Source organism: Amblyomma mixtum, chromosome 7 (genome assembly GCF_055824585.1).
Source record: "Amblyomma mixtum isolate Tamu chromosome 7, ASM5582458v1, whole genome shotgun sequence".
Taxonomy (NCBI): domain Eukaryota; kingdom Metazoa; phylum Arthropoda; class Arachnida; order Ixodida; family Ixodidae; genus Amblyomma; species Amblyomma mixtum.
In genome coordinates this window covers 101,683,242-101,703,153 of record NC_143018.1, presented here as the reverse complement: position 1 = coordinate 101,703,153, position 19,912 = coordinate 101,683,242, and the positions used below count along the sequence as shown (strand labels likewise).

At 44.4% G+C, this 19,912-nt stretch overlaps 1 protein-coding gene across 1 annotated transcript in view; it reads right to left on the bottom strand.

Moving 5' to 3' along the window:
- Nucleotides 1-19,912, bottom strand: part of LOC149337027 (multidrug resistance-associated protein 1-like) — a 108,632-nt gene that overhangs the window by 5,609 nt on the left and 83,111 nt on the right. The window contains exons 18-24 of the mRNA XM_089553236.1: nt 16,705-16,777; nt 12,214-12,412; nt 11,273-11,583; nt 9,680-10,012; nt 6,305-6,406; nt 4,782-4,955; nt 895-1,053 (exon numbers count right to left, since the gene is read on the bottom strand). Of these exons, the coding sequence (XP_089409362.1) occupies nt 895-1,053; nt 4,782-4,955; nt 6,305-6,406; nt 9,680-10,012; nt 11,273-11,583; nt 12,214-12,412; nt 16,705-16,777 (1,351 nt within the window). The remainder of the gene's footprint in view (nt 1-894; nt 1,054-4,781; nt 4,956-6,304; nt 6,407-9,679; nt 10,013-11,272; nt 11,584-12,213; nt 12,413-16,704; nt 16,778-19,912) is intronic.

Here is a 19,912-nt window from a genome sequence, read left to right as displayed (position 1 = left end):
TTCCAACGGAACCCAGCGCACGGACGCTTCCTTCACTAGTCGTCCGTTATGCATTACCATCCGCCTTCGCATTACTTCATTGTGTATGCGGCACTGCGCAGCACTTCTTATAGCCTCCGCGGCACGGCGCAGTCCAACCGCTGGCGGTAGTCACTGGATAATTTTCAAGAGTACCGTGATGCACTTCCCCTTCTGGATTTGGAAGCGTCATGACTGCCGTGCCTGATGCCCCCAGCGCCGCAATTGGGGCAGAGTCCAGCTGCGGCGGCATGCTTCATGTGTGGCGATTACTAAGATAAGCTCAGCGGTGGTGGCACTACGCGTCCACAGTGGCGGAATCGAAAAGAGCGCTAGTAGAAGAACATGTGCATGTGCGAAACTAAAAAGAAAGGTGTAAAACGGTACATATGTGAAGTCACTCTCATATGCCCTGCGTCAATAAATCGTAGCATACAAGTCAGATAACCGCTGGTACGTGAGGGTAACGGAGCAGATTTCAAGAGAAGGCAAGCGAAACATGGCGGCGGCAAAAGATGAGACGGGCAGATCAGATTAAGAAGTTTGCGGGAATACGGTGGCCGCAACTGGCGAATGACAGGGTTAACTGAAGAGACATGGGAGTGGCCTTTGCCCTGCAGTGGGCGTAGTCAGACTGATGATGATGATGATGATGTAAATACCTTACAGGCTCGCTGAACCTCGCTTTACAGAATGCTAACCATGCTGTAAGGTGTTTCACATTCTATTTTATAATTATCACTCTTTCTTTCGCGATGGCTTTTGCCATCATCCGTTCTGATTTTCAGGGCATCTTCTGCTGAAAAGAATCATTGAGAGCACGAAGGTGAAAATGTGCACATCACGGCTGTCAGCGCCCTCGACACTTGCTCTCACCTGGGGGATGACGGTGATGCTCCTGCGCAGCTTCGGCAGCGGTACCTCAGAAATGTCAACGCCGTCGATGACGATTCGCCCCTGCGATGCGTCGAGCATGCGCAGAAGGGCCAGCACCATTGACGACTTGCCTGCGCCCGTGCGACCGACGACGCCAATCTGCGCACGAAAGTTGCCCGAGGCTCTGGCTATCAGGGCATGCAAAGCTTAAATTTTCGTGACTTAGAACACTATTTCTGCAGAAGTACAAAAATTATACCAACCTTTTCATGAGCTCAATGTGCCCTGCCGCAGTGTGTCCGCAAGACGAACACGTTTTTCATACGGTGAACCCTACACATCCATTGAAAAGGTTTTATGGCGCGAACCCTTGGCGGGCACTCGTTGGCAATTTTTTAATTAATCATTTATAAGCTTCAAGTGCATGATGACAGGTTGTCCTATCCGCGCTGGTGTACTCGTTCAATATCCCTCTTACGGATGAAGAACATTGCCTGTCTAAATCTCTGCACGCCTTAATTCCTTATTGAGTCTAAACTGTACAGATTAATGGGTAATCATAACCTGCAATTGGAATCATTACACACACCAAAGCAAAGATAATCAACATCTTCCTAAATGTCATTACTTCCAACTGTTGTGCACTCTTCAGGAAATGTGCAACTGGCACTGTACACCAAGAGTACTCAATCGGCTGTCACTTGATATGTTTCATGGTTCTGAGACAGTGCGAGAGTATTAAGTGTTTAAAGAGAACTTGGAAGCAAACTGAGGTTATCCTGTGTCCAGTGCCGCTTTCTGATGGTCAAATATCTAAATTTCAGCTGAAAAGATGCTTTCCAGAGTAAGGAAGACTAAAACAAAGGTGGGTATAGCTGCCACAGATCGTTTTCACGACCAAACTCAGCTCAAGTCAACGTGAATATTTTTGCTGATATACACCACCATTCCTAGATACTCGCGTTTTCTCGGCGCGAGCAGAGCGTGTTAGTATAGAGTACGAAGACGTAAATAAAGGAATGCCCAGTGACGCCGAAAACATTAGAACATCACTTCTTTTTATTGTGGCCGAGAGTTCATACATTATTCTGACATTTTTTATTGATAACGTTTCTGAAACGTTCCAGATAACATTGGAATAATTGACCATTTAAGCAAAATGTACGCAAAATTTGCTGAACTGGTAAAGCAGTTCTGCAAGATTACACTGTGAACTCTGATCAGCCACAGCGTTAACCAACATTTCACGAGTAGTTAGGGGCCGCTACAGGGCTACACGCACGACAAAGCAGTAAAACAAACATATGCGATTCTAAAGCTTACCTTCGAACGCATAGCATATCTTCAAGCTTATATAGCCTGCTTTTAAGAGTGCCGTTAGTAATAGTGGAGAATGGACGATGTGCCAAAGTATTTATTTAAAACTGTAGGGATATGCGGGTAACATATGGTCAGTACAATCAATGATATTTAATTGCAGAGGTTCTGGTAGTTGAAAAACATACTTCCTTCCCGAACAGTAGGGAAACTTAGGGAAAACTTCTCTCGCATATTGCTTGAAAATATTCGTTATGAGGTTTTATCGTTATCATTCCAGCGTTACAAAATTAGAATTCGTAATGCATTGGTTACATGATGTGAAGTTAGTAACCTTCTGAATGCCACATTATCATATTGTTAAGTTCGAACACTAATTTCTTCCACAAAATATTTAACGTTATTTACGTAGAAAACCAAAATGGCGTTTCAATGTAACATGTAAAGTTTGGAACTTGCATAACAATCAATAAATTTAATTTATTGCTCAATGGTTCCTTGGTGCAAGCAGTTTACTCCGTAGTACTGATGCGCCAAATGCCAATTCAAACCGGGCCTTAACCTGCGCTCGCGTTACATACCCTACTTTCTGAGTTGAGCGTGCGTGGGTCCTGCGTACGCAGAAGTAACGTTTCGAACACTGCGATGCGCTTTGAGTCAGGATGCTTGGCTTCGGAGTAAATACCTAGCTTTTTCAATGTTTTTACGTGCCATAAATGGAGCTTGGGCATTAAATTCTTCCGATTTTGCATACAAAAAATATATCAGCGATAAAATGGCTACACCATTTTGCAACTCTCCAACTCCAAGGCCTAACGACAAGCGTCGATTTCATGACAAAAGTGGTCTCCTTTCTGAAAATCATATGGCACCACAATGCGCGAAATTGTCCTTGCGTGTTGTCTGGATACGCTGAACCAGTACTGCCGGCTGTGAAATACAGTGTATGTACCGTACATTGATTGCGTTCAGCGTGCGTAGGTCCGCATGTGTTCTATGAAAATTTTCTAATTTCACCACAAATGCAAATTTTTATACAAACTCCCGGTAGCAAAAGTATTCGAACATCAACTACAACTATTTTAGCAATAAATGCTTTATTTGTTGACGAAGAAAATCCACCACATCCACAAAACCGAAATGTATGGTTTGGTTTTCAGGGGTTAGCGGCCCAAAGGGACTCAGACTATGAGGGACGCCATATTGGAGGAATCCGAATAATTTCATCCACCTGGGGTTCTTGAACGTGCACTGACTTCGCACAGTACATGGGCCTCTAGCATTTCGCCTCTGTCGAATTGCAACCGCCACGGCCGGGATTGAACCTGCGTATTAACCACTGAGTCCAGCGACATAACGACTTAACCTACTGAATTCTAAAATTCGAATTCAAATTCTTTATTTCTACCTTGCAAAGATACAGACGGCGGAGGCGCAGAAAAAGCTGTTAGAGACAGCTTGACTAAGCCGCAGCCCCCTTTCGCTTGGCAGCAGCTTAACAGCAAGGCTTTTAAGACAAAAGGCCGTTGCAAAGCGTGATAACAGGTACACAATAATGAGCAAGTACATGAGAAAACGAAACAACACTATACAATATTGACACAATATTCACATTGGGTAAACACAGGTAATGGCAGCAAAGAAAAAAAGAGGCACAAAAAAAATCCTACATGCTAGCATACAAAGCACGCAAAGACCTGTTTGACGAACTGAAAAGGTCAAAATTATTATATACATACGCGTTTAGCAGGGAAGGAAGAGAACTGCAGGCGTTCTCTACCTGAGTTTATCCGTGGGGTCGGGACTATCCATGTCTCCGCATACATTGTTGTGTAGCTTGCGTCTCAGGTAGATAGTTCGGCAAGTTTACGTATGTGATTTACATGTCTACGTGTTTCGAGCTTAAACCGGACACTCAAGCGATATTTATACAACTTGTGTATTTTTAGCACACCGCTTTGTAGAAAGAGATCTTTGCTTGGCGAGTCCCAGTGAACATTGTAAACATGACGAAGAAACTTTTTCTGAAAAATGTAGATACGCTGAAGACAGCTAACCGTAGCTGTGACCCACACTAGATCGCAGTAGTTTAAATACTCCTAACTCTTAACAATGGTGTAATTGTTACCTGTGTCCCTCCTTTATTATCAGCCGTACTCTACTGAGACTAAAGACTAAAGTCTCTCCCCGCATTTCCGCCCATGTGTCACAATTGCCATAGGGTGTTGTTTTGTCATAGCATGCGAGTAGAGTAGATGATGGGACTGCTACCAGTTTTGTGCATATCGTTCAATGCTTGCTTAGAAGACAGGATTTGAGATCTTTTGCATAGACTATTTGAGAGAACCGGGTAGTCTCTGCAATGGCTACCCATTGTGAAAGAGTCCAGTGATACATAAATAAAATAATTAAGGCTCCTGGAAACTATGCGGGATAGAAAAAGTCAGGGCCGCCTTATTCTTCTAGCGCGGCTTACTTTCGTATTCGTCTTTCTCCGCAGTACTCTTGCTTTTTCCAGCCTCTATACAGATGATTAGCATGCTAAATAAATGGGCGTAAAATGTGCTCACTTTCTCCTGCGGCTTCACTGTGAAGGCGATGTCGTTGAGCACGTTAGGCAAGACGCCAGGTCTGTACGATGCCGAGTAGTTCTGGAACTCCACCTTGCCTTCGTTGGGCCAGTTCGCTAAGCACTTCTCGACGGCTGCTTTTTTTTCTTCTGTCCAAGTGTCTGCAACATCTTTCTGAAAAATGAGTGATCGCAACATAAATTCTGTCGACAGGTGCTTGGTGAGTTCGGTATCAGTGACGAGAGTATATAGTTTGCATCGCACAGTCGATAGGAAAATCGGGCAATAATTTATAAGTTTTTCACATCTCAATTTTGCTTATCTACTTTTTTCACTTGGATTGTTTTTTTTTAACTTGAATCCACTTGAAGTTGTGAATTTGTGTAGACACAAGGTATCGAGCTTTCCTGAAACAATATCATCACCGTTCTTCATAAGAGCAGCTTTAACTCAACTTTAGTCCCTTTTTTCTGTGATTTGCTCTAATGACACTCACACATTATCTTTCCATTGAATTCTCTAATGGCACTGCAGTTTTTTCTCTCATTATGAACTATCGGAATGAAAAACATACAGAAGACATGGATTTTCGAAAGTTTTGTTTTCGTGCATTCACGTATGACAGTCGCTTGATATGTTAGAAGGTATGAGGGGGCATGCCTGCCCTGTCGATGGGCAAGAATACCAGGTGACTGGATAGTAAGGCAGCGCTTCAATATTTTTTTTTTCTGAAGACACGCATATGCAAGAAACTTTTGAGGTCGATTGTACGTACACCTGATTTCTGTTGACGCCTAACTCCTTTTTGCTGCTTTTGGCTTACTGCGTGCTTCACTGCTTAATCAAGGCTCTCCATACTAAACGAGTTTCAGCTATAAGCATTCCACTTAGAGCAAAGATTTTTAGTTCAACTAATAATGCGTGATTTATTAGATTTGACCCTTGCTTGCTGAGGAGTTTCGTTTCTAATGTTTATTTGCATTCTAGGAGTGGTTAAAACTCTCCATTTTCTGCCTACTTTATCTCCCATATTAATTGCTGACTGCATTATTATTTTGCTAAGTATTTTAATATTCGCCACTACGATATGATCCTCTGCTTCTCTAAAAGCTGGATATCTATTATCGAATGAGGTTCTGAATCACTGCCCTCATCCTCTCAGTTATATATATATATGTATTCTTTGTAATTTTCCTCCTTTTCGCTTTGAATGCTGTGTTTCAAAACCTTACAGAGTGTTATACAGAGTGTTATCGCCGTTGCCTCTCACTTCATCTTGTACTGCATCTTCCACAAAACTGGGAGAGGCGCTAATCCAGAACTCTCTAGTTTCATCTCTCTCTTAGGTTTGTGCTTTTGTACTTCCTGCGATGAAAGCCCAGAATTTACAGACCCATATAGATGGCGTTGGGGAAAAAGCATTATGGCAATTTTACCTCACACTTTCGCATTACAATCTTCGTTGCTTTAAATGCGCACATTTCCGATAGCTCTATTTTGGGCTCGTTCAAGTACGTTATTACCTCAGGACTGAGTTCCGTGTATTCCAGGCAACGTTCGAAGGATACGATCATCTGTAGCACACCGAAGAGCATGACGCCAAGTGTCATTAGACCCAGGGGTACCTGCGCAGGTGTAGAATAGTACAAGCGAACTCATTGCACAAGGACAAAATATATGTGTGCGTGAGATGTGGAAGCTCTTCAAGGAGATACGACCTAGAATAGTGCAGCGTTTTCTCCGCCGAAAATACAGATTTCTGAGCTGGTTTCTATTAAAGCGGCATATCCCCACTGGTAAAGATCATGCTTCTCAAGAGAGAATGTGGGACGCAGGAAATGTCTTAAAACAGGATGCATCCTCGGTACAGTATTCTCTGCTTTGGGTTGAAGCCTCATTATTTTAGGTTTGTTCACCCGCATAAAGCTGTCAAAACATCAGTTAATGAGCTTGTTTCCATCAGAAAAGGGCTTTCAAGAAAGCGTAGGCTGCTACTGCATGCGGCTCAATGTTCCGGGCAAAGAAACGTCATCTTGAAATTGCTCGATGAACTGTCTTGCGCCGTTCTTTGTTCCTTGCAGACCTTCATTTACGGTCTGCTATTCACGGCACACCTCACCTGAGTATAATTTCTGAAAGTAGCAGTTAGCCACGTTCAGCTTGACCACAGATGGAGGACTCAATTCTTACTGGTAAAATTTTGTCAAGAGCTACCCCCACCAGTGCTGCCTTTCTCGAGGGGTCTTCTGCGTTACTAATGACAATTGTTTATGTGAAGTAATGTTTTCACTCCGAACGTGGAGACCGGGCAGGTCAAGCACAGAGAAAGAAGTGTTCCGCAAAGGAAGGGCAAAATAATAAACAAAACTGTAATTAAAGACCAAAGAAATGACATATCAGTGATCTATTTATGTTCCTTCTTGCAGCCTGTATTTTATTATTATTTTTGAAAACTGCAAGAAAAATACGGAAGTTTATTCTCCATGTTCAAAGAGTGCTCATAGTTAATAAATTGCCTTTATCAAAGGTACCTCGCAAAAGCATGAACAGAGAACAATCTTTTTAAAGTACCTGTTACCTATGCGATTTAAACCTCACAGGGTGCTATCAAATTTGCACCCACAAATTTGCAAAAAAAAATGTAATCACGTACATGAAGGGAACAACATATGTATCATTAACAGATGGGTGTGGTGACATGCTTCTAACCTTTTTGCTGATGACGTGAAAGGCACCTTAAATTTGGCCCCACTCACTTTACTTTTAACTGCTACAATATATTCGTTGAAATACATCGCGAGCATATCTGATCAGTATCGGAATCAAATAGAGTAGTGAACAGACAATAAGGATCATCATTAAACCATTTAAATGCCAATATTTCCACGTAAGAAAATTCAAAGAACGCTGAAAATTTAATTTCATAGTCTTTATGAATTACAAAGCAGACTAGAGGGAACAGGCTGTAACCATGCAACAAGGCCAACAAGCCCTACCCACTGCTCTGGTTCGAGACAGCATTTGGTTCTGTTCGGCGGTCTCCAATATAGGAAGGTAATGTGGATGTGCTGAAAAGTTTGTTGAGGGGCGGCATTTTTGTCTTCTCCAGAGCAAATGTGCGATTATTTTATTAACACCGGGAGTCATCCAAATGAAAATTAGATAATGAGATGACACAGAGAGAGGGCCTTATTCCTGGAGGGTACAGTGACACTGATAAAGTCTAACGACCGGACTTATGAACTACAAAGGCATATCAAATTATATGCATGCAACTATCACACTGCCTAGTGCCTGACATGCCGAGTACTTTACATGCAAGAGTGTCCCCTCCTACATTTTTATTTAGAGCTTTCCTGTGGGGTTCACAGCATACATCGTCGACGCCATCGAGCCCGATAATCAGAATGCGCATTCTTCCCGCCCAGTCGGATAACCAGGACATTCCGGAAACTAAAAACGCCAGTAAATGAAACATGCGTTTATATGTTCTCGCGATGCTTTCTTCGGACCAGCGGCCTTATCACTTGTTTTCTACGCCGGTCGCAACCAAGGGGCGTGGTGTACAGCATTTGTTTTGTTTGACTTCCTTACGATATTCTTTATTTGATGTCGTCAGCCACGGCCTGCATCAACGGCAACCCGCGAGCAACCCGGCAACACAGTGCTGAAACGAAGGAAACTGAAACGAATAGCTGCATATTATAATCGGAGAATGCTTTTCAACGGTCGTGGTTTAAGGCCGTAATTTCTGCGATGCTGGAGATAGTTTTAAACGGTTTAGTCGCTTCGTATTGAAGGTTCGCAGTTCCCTTTAAGTAGAGCGCAACAGAAAGCGATGGCCATTCTAAATAGAACGACTGCAGAATGCACCTTTTTCAAACGCTGTCGACGACTTGCTTTCTGTTTGTGGGACAAGCTAGACACTTAACAGTTGAGTTTTCCACCATTATGACTTTTTTGGTCTACTGCTTGCCTATTGTGTCAGCCGCGTGACAATGTTTCCTCAAAATTTCCTCACTGTTTCTCGGCTGAAATTAAATTTGAGCAGAAACCAGGAACATAATTTGTTTTCAGCCCTGGCTCGATTGTGGAATCACTCACGGTGCCGGAGTCTCGCCTTCTTCGGCACATTCAGATGAATGCAGTTATCACCCCGTCCCGCCTCTTCCTCTATCGCTATCGATCGGACCCTTCCTGTCCCAACTGCCTCTGTATCTATGCGGACCTGGCCCATTGCCTCTTCAATTGCCCGGCTGCTCAGCAGTCGGGTTCCTTCCCCCCACCCTCTCTATCCATCACCACCTGGCTCGACTGGCTTGGCGCTGAAGGGGAAGAAGAACAGCGGCTTCTGGTCGCCCAGGCGGTCGAAATGCTCGGCCTGTAAATTACGGTCGATTAAAAGTCTTTACTACTACTACTACTGGAATAGCATTGAAAAAGTGCAAGCGCAGAGGGAAATAAACAAAATTCAAGCATGAATGTAAACACCGGTGTAGAGATGGAGGCTCCAATAACTTTTGCAACATGAGTAAGAGCTTCAATTCTTCTCAGCCCACGCAAAAGACACGGACTGGAACAGAAACACACCACACGCAGGGCTTCTCGGGTGTTTCTGCCATTATACTTTGTGTGCCTAGAGAGAATTTGAAGCTTGTACAACCAACTAACGCAGCAGTTCGTCTTGAGCAAGAGTAAGAGAACATTGGTGCATCACTTATTCGTATGGCTGGGATTAGAAAAGTAGTTGAGCGGAGCAAATATTCTTATACTCTCGATCTATTTCATCGTGGTTGCAGTTGTGTGGCCTGTCCTATAGTGAACGACGGCGAGGAGTTTCATTGAAGCAATTAATGGCAACTGCTGGGAAGGTCGAAAATGCCCGTAATAACACATACCGAGCAGGCGGCGCTTAAAGCCAGACCCAGGCTGCTGGGATTCGGTCCTCCGTCTCCGGCGAACGTGGTGTTTGCAACCAGTGTGCTTAAGACCACAACGAATGCAGCACTCGATGCGATCGCTCGAGTGAACCGGTAGCAAATGATGAACAAGCTGTAGGCGCTTATGGTCTCATCCGTCAGGCGGCAGTAATGCTGCCGGAACTGCGCCAGCATTCCATAGGCCCGTAGGCTGCTCAGTGCCTGCACGGTCTCGGTGACAAGCTGCATGACCCGGGACATGGCGAGGCTGTCACCGAATGTAGCCCTGTACGACACCTTCACGGTTAAGTTCTGCAATAAGAAAGGCGAGAACATAGATTTTAAGGCGAGGCCGCTAGAGGACACCAAGTAAGATGTACGTCGGCAATAACATGAAGTTCCTTTGTCTCAAAATCACAGTTGGAATATGAGGAAAGCCGCAGTGAGGAGCTGCAAATTCATATAAAATATCATATCAATATCAATATTAATATCAAATACGAATATCCTTTAAAATCCCGAAATACAAACGTTTGTCCACACCCTCTTCCAGTGCGTGCAGCTGCGTTGACGTAAAATTCACGTCCTCAGTCGCTCAACATCAAGCGTACCTTCTGACCAAGCACGACGGGCCTTGTTGTACACAAGGTTCAGTTCTAGTTGCGTTTATGTAAGACTTAATCACAAATCAGGGACAGTTAGCTTATGATCGCAGCATAGGTTCTGCTATGCGGGAGCTTGACTGGGCACGTTCAAGAGCTCTAGAAAGTGGTAAAGGTGAAAGCAAGCCCTCGGTGTATAGGCGATGCATAATTAGGTACACCGTAACTACCTATTCAAAGCGTTGTCTCTATGCCAAAAGCTCAGAGGCAGCTATTTTTTGGTCAAAAGTTTAGGGGAATCCCCCAAGGCGTAGTAGATTTGTAATAATTACTCATTGGGACCCACCTAAGTGCAGCCGTACGGCTACAAAGGTGAAGCGGTGATTGTTTCGAACCCCGGACCAGGACGAATGTTTGTTTAACTACGAAGTGCCTCTGGAAGCTCCATAGCTTCCCTTTGTAGCCGCATGGCTGCGCTTGTGTGCGTTAGAGCACACAAGAGCAGAGTGCGTTAGAGCACATGCTTAGATAGCATGGTTGACCGGCACTAAGTCTGATCTGACTTTCTCAGTGCTATCCGGAGTTTTGTGTCTATACGTAACGCAGAAGCAGCACGGCGTCTTCTTTCTGCAACCACCTGAGTGGCTGCAGAATAACCGCCCACAATATATATATGCAAAAACGCAAATGCTTATCCGCGCCACAGCTTGCTACCAAAGCCCAGAGTTCCTAAACGTTCTGCCAATTTGAGCTCCTGATTTCGAAAAGACAAATTGCAGTGCTGCTGTGAACTACCCAAATAGGAGTATACGACACTAGTCATATGCATAGATACCACATGTTATGCATTACGTCAGCACCAAAAAACCTTCCTTCACGTCGTGTGAATTCGACGCCACGAGAGCGAAGCTTCATGTTCAGAACCCTGTTTCAGTGGACTGCAAAGCCGGTGGGCAAATCCACCGCTTACCAGTCCGAATCCCCCAAGAATGATGACGACAGCAGTCGCCGCGACCACTACTGGAGACTGCGTAGCTATGACGGCCACCTTAGCCAGCGTGAGCAGCGTGTTCTGCACGGTTTGCTTGCCGGCCAAGAAGATCCGTGCATCCATTAAGTCCATGTCGGTCGTGAAGCGGTTCAGGATTCGTCCGCGAGGTGTCGCATCGAAGAAGGACACTGGACTCCGCAGAACGCCGTTAAGCATCTGACTGTGCACGTTAGCGGACAGCTCCCGCGCTGTGAAGCCCAACAGTACGGCGCCCAGAACACGGAAGGAAACTGCGAGAAAACGAATGTCTTTGTAAAAAAATGCATCGGCGATCATACAAGGTGATGCGACAAATCTGCGTCAGTAGCACCCCTTGCTGGTTTGAATTTTATTTCGTTGTCGCTTTTACTAGCCAGGGCTGTATGGGCTTCTCGTGCGTGAGGGTGTCTGGAGGCTACAATTGAGTGGATGGGTTGTGAAAGGACTCTTCTGGAGGGTGCCACGGGGTGGTTGGTGATGCTTCAGTAGGTTGGCGGTGGCTGGCTGCCGGATTGTGTACGATGAAGGTGGGAGAGCACAAAAGAAGGGGCATTGGGTGAAGGCGTTTTGCAAGTTGGAGGCGGCCGAAGCTTCTGGTGGATAAATTTGGACTGCTTAGTGGCACGTGACGATTTCGAACTGAAGTAATGGGTGTAGACGAGGGTGCGTGGGTAGACAGATTCCACCTCCTCACATGGCGGTGCCCAAGGAAGGAAAGGCTCACCTGCGAACTCTTGAAAGGTACTTAGCATGTGCGGAAGTAAAGCTGCATTCTGGTAGTATCAGCTTTTGAGTTGTTCACTTTCCTTTCTGCTGCCGAACACTAACTCCTCCCTCTAACCGAAAAAAATACCAAGTGCAGCGTTTGCGGGAACGCCTACCATCGAGAAGGCATAGCCCCAGCAGCACCTGCACCCAAGGCGCTTGTGTCGCCTGTGGTGTCACCGCGGCGTCCGTCCATTCCTTGATCCAAACCTGCTCCCAGCCCAGGGCACATGCCGCCACGCAGAACACGGCCACAGCCAAGGGCCCTTGCCACCCGCCCAGTCTCAGGAGAGCACGCAGCAGCTGCCAGGAGGTCTGCACGGGACACGGTCACATGAGATGCACTACTTCGTTTAAACTCATTGCCGGCTCACAAGAGAGAGACTGAGGACTGACACAAGACGGACCACAAAGCGCCGTACTTCAAATAGTTTTTTTTTATTTCACGCAATGCGTATACATTTATACAATACAGCGCATAAGCTCGAGCAGGAAAAACCCCAAATATAAAAGCGAACATGAATTCTTTTGCCCTGTGCGCGAGCCTACGTTGGCCAGGCTTGCCGATGTCTGAATTATAGGCTCAAAGAGCCGATTTAAAACGTCGCGGTTGGCTCCCGACACCTAAGCGTACAATGCTGTGACTGCGAACAGTGCAACCCAGTAAAAAAAAACCATTGGGACAAATTTAGAATCTCAAATGGATCCAAATGGTTCCAATGGGATACAAATGGAGATCCAAATGGGTCTGATTGGAGATCCATTTGGACCCAATTGAATTCAATAGGAAATAGCAATCCAATTTGTTGGGCCAGTGGGATTATCCAACTGGTTCTGCAGATCCCAACTAGCTATTCCAATTGGTGTCGCGTCGCCTATTTAGATAATCCAGTTGGGAGAGACGACACAAAATTTTGGAATCTTAGGAACCAACAGGCGCCCGTCCATGTCCTTTCTCGTCCGTGTCTTTTTAGCGCAATTCCCTTCTTTAAGTATGTACGACCGAGCGCCAAGCAACGTGCTCTCTTGAACCAACAGGAATTTGCAGTTGTACATTTCAAATGGTTCCTGGTATTCCATATGGTATACCAGTAAACCACAACAACAAAAAATTGAGTGCCAGTTAGGTGCAAATCTTGACCAGTTTGTCTGGTGTATGGAACAATTTCCAGGTGGTTCCATTTGGAACCAACTGGGGCCAATTGAATTCCCAGCGGATCTCAACTGGAACCAACTGGAAATTGTACCATAAAAAAGTTAAATTGGAAAAGATGCAACTGAAAAATTGCAATTAGAAGTTCTTTAGGAGTGTGTTTACAATTGGTTTCAACTGGAATTCCCAATGGTTTCTTTTTACTGGGAAGGAACAAGAGCCTTTGTTTTTGGCAGATCACAGTTCTGCGCAGGTGCGCAGAAAAGACAACAATTGAAATTGTTGAGACTGGGAAAATTGCAGAGCTTCAAGAAAACTGCGTCAACACGCTTTCAGTACTGCTAACTGACAAGGAGCCTCATCTCTCTTGCAGAATGACAGAGTAACGGTTCTTCCAAGGCTGTCCATTCACGCTCGGTGTGCAGTAATGTATTTGTGTTTAGTTCGTGAAGTCGCCTCGTGCCACACGTTGTTCATCGCCGCTATCAAAGAGGGGCCTGGCGTATCGCTTTTATGTTTGTGATTTTTCCTGTGTGCGCTCATGCGCTGTATTGTATTCTATAATGTAGGCGCACTGCGCGAAAATAAACTAGTTTAAGTACGGAGCTTTGTTGTGTGTTTTCTGTCAGTGTCATCTCTTTCTTGTGCGCCGGGAATCATTTAGCATGTGGAACCAGCTAGCCTACCACTTCGTCCTGAGTAAATTCGTTCCTTGCTTCATTTCCTGCGTATGCATTGTTTGAAAATTGCTGTATTTTGGATGACGAAATGTGCTCACTTTCAAGCGCGAGCTTTATTTCATGGCGTTAAATGTTCTCCCTACAAGGCAAAACAATTAATTAGCTGCAGAACGCTCAAAAACTATGGGTACGTGAACTTGAAATTGGTGCGCATCAGTAACAAACCTAAAGACTCTTCGGTCAACCATGCGCTTCCACTGTGGCGCCTTATCAGCATTATGAATAAAAGCAGCAATATCGTCGTAGCACTGTCCAGAAGAACCCCAACATGATATAACTCAATCAATAAACCAATGATATTTTGGTTTATTTTTCGTAAAAATATCATGTCACCGACACAAAAATAGAGGCACAGATTAAGCTAATGCCAGCATCTGAATTAGCCATCGCGCTTTATTATTTTTTACTTCCTGAAATAAATATGGCGCACATACCACGCTTGCATTTTAACTCTCACTAAACATGCAGAGATAAACACGTCAATATACACACACTCATGTGCACAGACATATAAACTAGTGTATTTTCTATCTGCGAACATTTCAAAGGGTAGCTGTTTGGCTGCCGCTCCTTGAATACAGCAATGTCGGCGCCGCCTGAAGGAGGACATGAAGGATATGTCTGAGAAGCAGTGGGTGAAGTTAAAGCGCTCTAAAGAGTACGAATTAATAGCAGAAGATCAGTACATGTAATACGAGGTTCGTGGGACTCAGAGCATGTGCCTGCGAGATAATGAAAAGGAAAGTGCAAAGGAGGACAGCGCTGGTGTCTCCTGAATGACGATGTGCAGGAAAGGTTAGGGGCTTACTGAGTGGGGAGGTCGTAAGTGCCCCGGAGAGGAAAAAGAATGACCCGGGCTGGGCTAGAAAAGGCCCACTCTTGCCAGGCATGGACCGTGTCGAGGCTTGAATTTGGGGAGCCTTGGAGGGCTCTTGCGCACACATAGAGGGTTTTTGAGAGCCTTTTCGTTCAATACTAGTAAGCAAATTACACATAACGAGATGAATCAGCCTAACAAGAAGAGCAGGGTCGAGATTCCATAGAGAAAAAAAAAAGTCACTGAAGGCTAGCTTGCTTATTTTTTGGTGTTGGCTATAGTTGCATTTTTCTCAAACGAGAAAAGTCTCAAGAATACTATTTTTTGTTTGCTTTTGCGGGGGGGGGGGGGGGGGGGAGCTGTTGCACGAACATTTCAGAAATGACATAATTTTGGCGCTAAAGTATTTCAGGGGAGTTAGTCGTTGACTCGGAGAGAGAGAGAACTTAACTATGTCATTTGTAACCCCGTTTATTTTGCGCCACTGCAAGAATTCAGCGCACAAGATGGGACCAGAAGAGAGACGACAACAAGAGCGCTACTGACAACTGAAACTTTATTGCAAGTGGAGCATATATATATATATATATATATATATATATATATATATGTAAGCAGTAGGGCAAAAATATAGATATAAGAAAAGGGTAGGGCATAAAATATACATAAAAGAAAGGGGTAGGACGGGAAGGCTTTACGCCTTTTCTTTGGACATAAAACAGCTGTATTAGTTCTTTCCCCAGCCCCTTATCTGCGAGGTAGTCAGTGACTGTATTCATTCTGTGGAATGCATCAAGTTCAAAAAGAAAAGCAATAGGTAGCATAAACAAAAAAAATGCGCGAGAGAGGGAATCAAACTGCAAACGCTTGAGCGGCAGACGAAGACTGCAACCCTTGACAACATTAGGGCAAAATGCCTTCCATATTTTCGTCAATTACTGTAATCGCAGGTCATATGCTTTCACTGTGGAGGTGTTTGTTTTATTTCAGCCCGTGCAGGAGCCACTTGTCGTTCAGTTCACATAATTTTTCCATCAAACCTCCTTATCGGCCTTGTGCAAACGCATTCACTTCTAAAAAGAGCTATCGGAGTACATACAGACAGTGCAGTCAGGCCGTGCCAACTGCGACTTTCGGAGCTTATTGCCTTGTTCTGAATTCATTTTTTTTTCAAATGACTACACTCTACGATAACTAAGGCCTGTGAGTATAGTGATTCGATAAGAGACTGCCTAAATATGTCACTCTACCATGTGGGCATGCGAATCTGGTTTCAAGTGCAAATTTTGGGGGTCAGTCGCTGACAAGCCTTCGCACTAAATTAGACATCGGTACCTTTTTTACGTGACGCGTCCACGCGACGCATTCACAAGACGGATATATGTAGTGTCTTCGATACGAGCGTAGGTCACAGCTCGTCGGAAACGCTTGCTGTCGTGGCCAATTAAGCGACCGAGCGAACAACAAGTGCGAATTTTTACTCGTCTGAAGGCGAAAGGCGTCGGCCCTGAGGCCCGTTGGCTTTCACCTTCACGCTGGCGCAGTCGCGTCACCGATACTCGTGTAACGCTAGCAAAAAACGCTTTGTGTTAAAGGAGTCTAATATTTATATAACACATACCGTAGAAAAATCAGTGATTACAAATTTTACATGACAGGTACGATGGTCTTGTTTTTAATGGGCGTGACTGAATTACCTCAACGACGTGGGGTCTCAGCAATTCTTCTATTTAAGGCCTGCTGAGTCACACTAACTGCAAGCAGCCAAACGATCCCATGTAGAATTTCCTCGAAAGACTAAAAATGGGGTGCCAGTCGATTTCCATCACTTTAATTTAGTCACCATTGTTGAATATTATTAGCCGTGGATGTTCCACATTTGCCGCATGTCGCTTACCTTTTTAAACACTCCAGTTTCGTCCACCGTCACTCTGCCAACTGAATCATTGTCTTCGAGATCATCGCGCATGCTGGAAAAATTCAGATAGGTATATAAGGGGATGAACTTAAGGGTTCATGCAACAATGCTATAGTTCCATAGTTGTCAAACAGATCTAAAATATCAGTAAGACAATCATGTTATCGCGTGTGTCTCGAACTGTATACACAGGCGACAAGTTGTCAAATCAGTCGTAGCACTACGAAAACGTGCGTTCCTGTTTTTACTGAACGACTATGAATCATTGTTACACAGGAGCATGCGACCTTAGTATATTTTCTTCTGTGTACTATAAGATATGTGATATATCGCAAATAAATATAACGCTATATTATGAAAAAGTTCTAATTGCGGTGCCATTTAACTTTCAACATGCTCGAAAACATGGCCTTTATGATATATAAATCACAAAAGCACGAAACATTTGTTTAAGGTGAGTACAGGGATGTGGTGGAAAAGAGCGCCAAGCAGGTTAGTGGCAGCACAAAAGATTTGTAGATGCATGTTTTCCGTAACAATGCTCGCCAATGTTTCTTTTCAGCCTCTATGAGACGATAATCAGACAAAATGTCATTATACAAGAGGGTGCAAATAAATACCTCCTGCAAATGAATCTGGGCGTATATGTGAAATTTGAACGAGAAAAATCAAGAAACAAGCCTCACATTATGAATGCGCGCGCGACCGTCAGCAGTATCTGCCAAGCATATTAGTCTTAATGAGCAGTTGTGAATAGTTTAAAATATGAAGAGCGCATGGCAGTGCAGTAAAAAGGCACACACTGGCGTCTAACTCTCAGCTTCGCGCGCATCACAAGAAATATTTGGAAAGTTGAGTACACTGCCAAACACCGCCGGTCTCCACCACCTTATATAAAGACTGCTCTATGCTCTCCATCTGGAATGCGTACTCTTACATTCTAGCTAGACGCATCAACGTAATATGAAATCAAACTAAGAAAAGCACATAAATTTTTATCCACATGCCGCTATTTCGTGCCTATTGAATATTGCATGGCTCAATGAACTGATGACTCCTTGGGGATAAGCAGCTAACGGAATAAGTAACATGTCCTACCGGTACTCACTTAGGGGGCTAAACATGGAGGTTAACAAAAGGGTTCATCTGAAGTTAAGGAGAACGCGCTAGTTATGGAAAGTAAAATGATAGGTGTAAAGTTAAGAGACAGGAGGGGGATAAAGTCGATCAGGGAGCAAACGCCGATTAATGACATCCAAGTCGAAATCTAGAAAAAGAAATGTGCTCTGGCAGGGCATGTAATGCGAAAGTAAGAGAACCGATGGTCGTTAACAATAATGGACGGGATTCCAAGAGGAGGCAAGTGCAGTAGGGGGCGGCAGAAAGTTAGATGGGAGGATGAGATCAAAACGTTTGCAGGGACGCAGCTGGCACAGGACAGGTTTATATAGAAAGGTGATGACTAAGTAAGGAATTATTTTTAGTCTAGGCTACACAGGTGTGGTTAGGAAGAATGGAGAGATGAGTATGTTGCGTAGCAGCTTGAGAGGCGCCGCTGTGTAACGTCAGTCGTCGTCTTCATTATGTTTAATTGAGGGCGAGGCCGAACACAGCGGCCGAGCGCCGCAGTGCTCGCCGCGTTGCTCGCTGTTGCTTCTTTTTTTTTTATTCGAGCTGTTTGCCATTAGGCATAAAGAAAAAGGGAAAGAAAGTTATAAAAAGAAGTGTAAACTAGCTTCTCCCCTATCTCTGCCGAGCCTATGCGTCGCAAGTTCAGCTGGCGGCATCTGCTTGTAACAACTTCCTTGTAGCAACCGCAAGTTTTGTGTGTTCACTCCCACGCTGAGACCTCAGGTTTGCCCCATTGTAAATTCTCGCGACTTCGTCATGCCTTGGAGAAAACACAACCGGCGTGACAACGCATTTTATAAGCGCGGTTGATAAGCGCATAACACCTTTTTATTACACTGTTGCCGTTTAGCAGTAAAGTCCGGTGGATTTGCACGCAGATACCAACAAAGGGACAGCGCTTAGGAAGGTCCTTTTAACATCATACACTGCACTAGGCAATGAAAAAGAGGAATACGATGCGTTCAGAAGGACTCAGGGTAGTGGTATGAATGCAATAGCCACCAGGCGACAAGCAGTCCTGTTGTAGCCGCGAACAACGAGGCAGAACCAGAATGACGACCAACGTAGACGGTCTATTAGCACGTCAGTGCGTAGCGGAAAGAACATGGAAAGCCCAGCTGTCAGCGCTTATATACCGATATAGCGATGCGCTATCAATGTGACGTCACACGCACTTCGTACGACACCACAGGGCGTTTTCACAGCTTTTTGTTGAAGACCGCTTTCTTGTTTCCGTTCTCGTTTCTATACTTTAAAGCGGAAAGTCTCCCGTGAAACGAGGTTCTATAGTGCTCTTCCTTTTTGGTCGCACTGCTAGGATTTGCATCCACTGCATCCAGGCTGCCTTTTCCCGCTCCCGCATTACAAATGAGCAGATCAATCATAAAGACCCATTTAAGCTATTTTAGAATTTCGTTTGCCCAGCTGCATATGGTCTCTAACGCTTGCACTACCGTAGAGGGAATATCGCGGGAAACATCTGCTCGACTAGACGGCATGTTCACAGCAAGAGAGGCGTATCAGTAATCGAAGTCTCAGTTCGACCTGGTGCACACAATTATGTGCGCAGTACTGGCTGTAATTTTCAACTTTGGGAGTAGCATATAGTGCCTTGATGCGTAAAGTCTATAATTAGATAGAAATAAATGTTATTGATGGATTGATAAACAGTGCTTATTGATACTAGGAAGACATCGCTCCGCTCATACATTTTAAAAGTGTGGACGCACTTCTACAATCAACAGTCTATTGTTACCATTCAAACTGACTGCAGCTTATTCGAACTAGCAGGAGCTTTTGCGAGTTGCCAACGAAGGTGGAAATGGTACTGCATTGCTTTCGGTTGCTTTCAAACAAGAGGAACTAAAATCAACATAAAAAGTGTAATATTTGCCATTTTTCTCCTCGCTGCAGTTCAGTGTCATTTATACTTAATTTTTTTATACTTAATTTTCCTTCCCCATTTGCATTTATTTGCCTTGTTTTTCTCAGGTTAACATGCGGAGAACTTCCTGAAAGCATGCAAAAACTTACAGTGCAGAATTTGCACTGCATA